General features: G+C 49.2%; 1 protein-coding gene across 1 annotated transcript in view; it reads right to left on the bottom strand.

The window, feature by feature from the left end:
- Nucleotides 1-3,293: 3,293 nt before the first annotated feature.
- The window catches only part of LOC107299809 (microtubule-associated protein RP/EB family member 1), a gene marked incomplete at its 5' end in the record, with an annotated part of 15,904 nt that continues 13,300 nt past the window's right edge, over nucleotides 3,294-5,897 (bottom strand). The window contains 2 exons of the mRNA XM_015829147.1: nucleotides 3,294-3,585; nucleotides 4,940-5,058. Coding sequence (XP_015684633.1) covers nucleotides 3,376-3,585; nucleotides 4,940-5,058 — 329 coding nt within the window. The remainder of the gene's footprint in view (nucleotides 3,586-4,939; nucleotides 5,059-5,897) is intronic.

The raw sequence follows: 5,897 nt of genomic DNA, 5'->3' as shown, positions 1-5,897 counted from the left end.
CATGACTGCGATCCCGCCAGGCAGATATGGAAATCCACGGTCGCGGTGGTACTCGTGGTGAAGTTGATGCTGTTGCGAGGATGGTTATGGGGTATCTCGACCCAAGTGTATTCCGTCTCTTCCTCTGAACATCTCCCGCAACGCACGGGGGTATCCGACGTTGCGTTGGCTCGACCTCCAATGTCAACAGGTTCTACCGCTCGTGATGGATGTGCTTTAATCCTCTTGGCACTAGAGGTCTTAAATCGTTGGTCACTACTCTCATGGGTATTGACCCTCTCCAGTGTGGGGGTGGGGTTGTTGTTATTATTTTGGTTATCCCATGACGATCTATTGCGTGCCTCCCATGACCTCAGCGTTCGATATGCCGGGCGCAGATCAATATGCCGGTTGATCGATTCATCACCCGAGAGCCAGGCTTCTTTAAGCAGTCTAACATTCTTTGTAGCATCACTGGCAACCACCTTCACCCCATCAAAATCAAATCTGTGACCAGACTCTACCATATGCGTCAGAATTTGGGAATATTGCTCCCCTCTTCTTATGGCCAATTTATGCTCCTGAATTCTAGTTATGACCCTCTTAGAAGTCTCACCCACGTAGTTACTGGAGCAGTTACTGCAGTTAATCATGTATACCACTCCAGATTTCTCTAACGTGGGGAGTGGGTCTTTTGGCCTCATAATACATGAACGCAACGTCCGGCTAGGTTTGTGTGCTACCACGATGTTATAAGGTGCCAGCAATCTGGCTGTGGCCTCCGAGACGTTGTTAACATATGGGAGGGTGACACGTGTCGTCTGGGAAGGTAAAATCCCCGTCTGTAGATCACTAGGAGGTCTAGGTAGTGCACCATGGCGCTGTTCTGTCCCCGTTCCGACCCACACACCCAAACAGCCAGCCAAGGGTTAAAGACTTCTCCAGACACCACTTCACAGATAAGAAACTTGGCAGCAGCTCCGTAGCTGCCTGCCAAGACCTTTTACTCCAAGCACACAGAAACAAAAACAATACACACAGTTTAAAGCCACAGCAAACTACTTTGCCAGAGATTCAGCTTTTGTCCGTCACAGAGGTCCAAATGGCCACCAGCACCCTTTCATAGCCTGTGGGGTGTGGTCCAGTGACTCAGCTTAATCTCTGGCACGTCTCTTTTTCTGCTGCGCACGCTTGTCGCTCCTACGCTGGTGTGGATCCAGCCACAACTTCTCTTCCTCATTATCCGACACACCTGGCTCCTGGCCAATCTGAGAAACACCGGGCTCCTGGCCAATCTCAGAACCACCCGGCTCCTGGTCAATCTCTTCTCCGTCGGGAGACACCTGAGGCATTGCCAAAGAGGGAGAGGGAGGCCTGGCCATCTCCTCTCCTTCATGTTCGGAGCCTTCTTCCTCCGATAAGAGGGGCTCACAAGACGGAGCCACAACAGGCGCTTGATGAACTTCACTGGATATCCATTCTGCTTACAGATGTGGAAGAGATGTTTCCTTTCTTGCATTCTGGCCCTGGCTGTATTGCAATGGGCGTCAACTCTCTTAAAGAGTGTTCTAACACAACTAACCTTGTGAGCCACAGGATGGTTGCTATGATAATGCAAAATCCTATCGGTGTGTGTGGGTTTACGGAAAACCTTGGTGCTCAGGGTCCCATCCGGCCGGTGATGGACCAAGACATCTAAAAATGCCAGCTTACCCTGATGTTCTTCTTCCTCCGTAAACTGTATATCCGCACAACGAATTAAGTGTGTTCACAAAGTCAGTTTTCCGACTCCTCTTAATGACGACAAAAGTGTCGTCCAAATAGTGGGCCCAGAACTTGGGACGGTACTGGGCCATCACTATGTGCTCTAACCATTGCAAGACAGCCTCGGCAACAATGCTAGAAATTGGGGATCCCATGGGGGTGCCCTTTATCTGTTCGTATACCGTGCCCTGAAATGTGAAGTAGGTTTTCAGGCATAACCCTAAAAGATCCACAAGGTCGCCAGGGCGGAGGGAGTCCTGGTGCTGTCCTAGTCCTTTACAATCCAAAAGGTCCTTAATTGTCCTAACAGCTAGGTCCTGTGGGATAGAGGTGAAGAGGGAGACGACGTCAAAAGACACCATCACCTCATCATCCTCTATCCTCAGGGTCCTAATCCTGTCCAGGAAGTCCTCTGCAGATCTGACGGTGGTGTGGCTGTCATTGACCAGGTGGCCAATGCGATAATTAGCCACTTAGCCAAACCTGAAATTGGGGTGTTCCTAAATGAGACAATAGGTCTGAGAGGAACACCCTCCTTGTGGACCTTGGGCAGCCCGTAAAACCTAGCAGCAGCCGTATCCCTGGGGCGTAAACTCATAAGAGTGTTGTCATCTATTCTCCTACCATGTTTGAGGGCACTGAGCAACTTATTAACCCGATTTTTAAGGGTAACTATGGGGTCCTTCTTCACCATCCTGTAAGCAGTCGTATCTTTGAGTAGTTCTAAAGCCTTGCGTTCATAGTGCACCCTATCCATGACGACCGTGGCCCTCCCCTTATCGGCCAGCAGTATGAGGGTATCCCTATCCTCTTTGAGTTGGGCCATGGCCTCCAACTCACCCTTAGATAGAGTCTGGTGACGTCTATGATTCATAAGGAGTCCAGTCGCTCGTTGTCTAATAGTGTCTTTAACTTCTTCTCCCAGCGTAACGTGGTGTAATGAGGCCTCCAGTGCCGCTACAAAATCCAAGTTATGTGCATCCATCAAGTTACAACCTGCATCGCGTTGAAGTAAGGTTAATTGGGCTTGGGTCAACATTCTGCTGGAGAGGTTATAAACCACTCCATCGGGTGGGTTACCTTTGTTGGAATTTCGTAACCCCTCAATCTTGTTTCAGAGCCTGTCCGTACCGGCTCACCTTTCTGGTGATCCAACAGATATGTCGATCCAATCTCCAGAAATGCTGGTTTGCGAGCTCCATACAGCATTTTCCTCGGTAATTCTCAATAAACCTAGTTAAGTCGCCATTACGCCTATGCAGGTCGTTAATCACATACATATATACACACATACATACATACATACATACATACATATATATATATATATATATACACAGACAGATAGATTACATATATACATGCATGTATGTATATGTGTTCATGTGTGTCTTGGTATCATTTTCGTATAATTTGGCATTTTTGGATGTTGCTATTATTGTTATTATTTTATTATTTAATATCCTTGGGGTGGTGACATTTGGGGGGGTCTTTTTTTCTCTTTTCGAAGCAATGCGTGGGAATTTCATTTTTAGCGTGTGCCACGGTGTGTACAGAAAAAATGACCATAAAGGTTATTTAATTCCATTCAATTCATGCAGGTGAATGTCCTGGGGAAGGGTGCGCAGCTCATCAGTTAACGTCCGAGCCCAAAGCGGGGAGCACCACCTCCAGATCACACCCACTTACATCTGTAGCATAAAGTATTTCCACGATTCTCTGGAGGACCGGATCACTTTCGCCTTCGTTCTCCTGGCAGATCAGCTCGATGTTCCTCAGTTTCCCGAAGTAGAAATCTCGTTCCTTTTCTAAATCTTCCACAGTCATCTTTAATGCGTTGATCTGACAAAAAAAAAAAGTCCATCTCAGAGGCAAGTCGCTGAAGGGACGCCACCACAAAGAGCCGTGGGGGCACAGTGGTCAGAATGCAGCATTGCAGGCTGACTCTGCCGACTGCCAGCCTGTTCGATTCTGACCGGCTCAAGGTTGACTCGGCCTTCCCTCCTTCCGAGGTCGGTAAAATGAGGGCCCAGACTGTTGGGGTGGGGGCAAATAGGCTGACTTTGTAAACTACTCAGAGAGGGCTATAAAGCACTATGAAGCAGTATATAAGTTAAGTGCTATTGCTATTGCTCTACACCCCCTCTCTATAATCTCTGTGTCATCTGTCTATCATCTATCTATCTATCTATCTATCTATCTATCTAATATATATCATCTATCTCTATGTATCATATATCATCTATATCATCTATCTATATGTATCATATATCTATATCTATCATATATCATCTATCTATCTATATCTATGTATCATATATCATATATCATCTACATTTGTCTATCATCTATATTTGTCTGTCTGTCTGTCTGTCTGTCTGCCTGTCTGCCTGTCTGCCTGCCTGCCTGCCTGCCTCTATCTCTCTATCTCTCTATCTATCTACCTACCTACCTACCTATCGTCGCCTATTCTATATCTGGTGGCACAGGGGTTAGAATGCAGTACTGCAGGCAAACTCTGCCCAAAGCCCGGAGTTCGATCCTGACCGGCTCAAGGTCGACTCAGCCTCCCATCCTTCCGAGGTCGGTAAAATGAGGACCCAGATCGTTGGGGGGGGGCAACAGGCTGACTCTGTAAACCACTAAGAGAGGGGCCATAAAGCAGTATGGAGGGGTATATAAATGCTATTGCTATTGCAATATTTTCCTTCCTTCCTTCCTTCTCCTGTTCCTCTTTCTCCTTTCTCTGAGCCCTGGTAGCGCAGCGGTTAGAATGCAATATTACAGGCAAGGGGGGAGGGAAGAGGAGATGTGTGTGTGTGGGGGGGTTACACCCATGTGAGCATGCACAAGTCCATTTCCATCAGCGGCGGGCGGGCCGGTGAGCACCGCTCCCACAAATGGAGCTTGGCGTGGGAGCACAAGCGCCCACTGCTCGCAGAAATGGGAGTCGCGCGCTGCTTGCGTGGCCACGGCCCAGAGGTCAGGGACCCCTGCTCTAATCCACTCACAATTCCTCATTCCTTGCCCCTGACAGAAGTTCAGGAGGGGCTAACAGACACACACACCCCCGCCGGACCCCTTTAAACGGTTTAAATCCAGCATGAAGGGGGGGGTTCGGAATTCCCGTCGGGAAAAACCACAGCTGCCCACGTCGCTTACCGCCGCTGACAGACCTCCCACCCCGGAGACCCACCTGTTGTATCAACTCGGCCGATTCATCCTCTCCGATCCCCCCAGGAGGCTTTTTGATCATGCCAGGCCCGGATTTATTCGCCACCGTTGTTCTCTGCGCAACCATGGGCCTCGCTGGGACTGTGAGAGAGAGAGAGAGGACGCGTTAGCAACGCTCCGCTGCGGGGCGCAGGGCCCCGGCACCGCAGCCAACCGACGTGAACGACACCCGAAGCGTGCAACCCGGCGTGCTACAAGCCCAAAGAAGAGCGTAAAGGCGCGAGTTCCTTCTGCCGCCCGCTTAGTACCAATTGTAGCCGCTTTCTTTAGGCAGAAGGGAGAGTCCGCTCGCGCCGCCTTCAGCTCCGAGGTCCCCACAAAACTGATATCTATAAAAAGAGAGGGTTTCTGACGATGAAGCAGCACAAACACAACGCACTCCGCCATGACAAGATCTCGGACGGAAACACGGAAACGCACAGCCTCCACGCGCAATCCGCGGGGCTGAGGAAGAGCAGGATTAATGGGCAGCTTCGAAAATGGAATTTTTCCACCCCCTTATTTGAAAAAAAAAATTGTGACAAACTAGCGTTGGGCAAGGGTCCAGGGCGCCCCGAATTTTGAGGAGGCCGCCCTGGCTAGATTGTGAGAGGAAGTGCACAGGCACAATTGAATATCGTAGATCCTTGTGTAAAAGTTATTTCGAATTGGTTATTCTTTCGTAAAATGTTATGTATTCATCACATTTCTATGCTGCCTATCTGACCTGACTCTATAAAGCCATTTTATTTCTTCTAAGGGGTGTGGGGTCCTTGGTGCTCTCTGAGCTGGATGGCTTTCCTGAAGACGATTCATTTCCCAAGTAGGGAACCTCATCAATGCTAGAAGGGAGGGGGCTATGCAGGAGGAGGAGGGAGGAGGAGGGAGGAGGAGGAGGAGGAGGAGGAGGAGGAGGTTCTTGATGCTCTCTGAGCTGGATG

This window comes from Protobothrops mucrosquamatus, unplaced genomic scaffold (assembly GCF_001527695.2).
Source record: "Protobothrops mucrosquamatus isolate PMUCROS unplaced genomic scaffold, P.Mucros_1.0 scaffold5506, whole genome shotgun sequence".
Taxonomy (NCBI): domain Eukaryota; kingdom Metazoa; phylum Chordata; class Lepidosauria; order Squamata; family Viperidae; genus Protobothrops; species Protobothrops mucrosquamatus.
The sequence above is the reverse complement of the archived record's forward strand: the minus strand, read 5'-3'. Positions and strand labels throughout refer to the sequence as shown.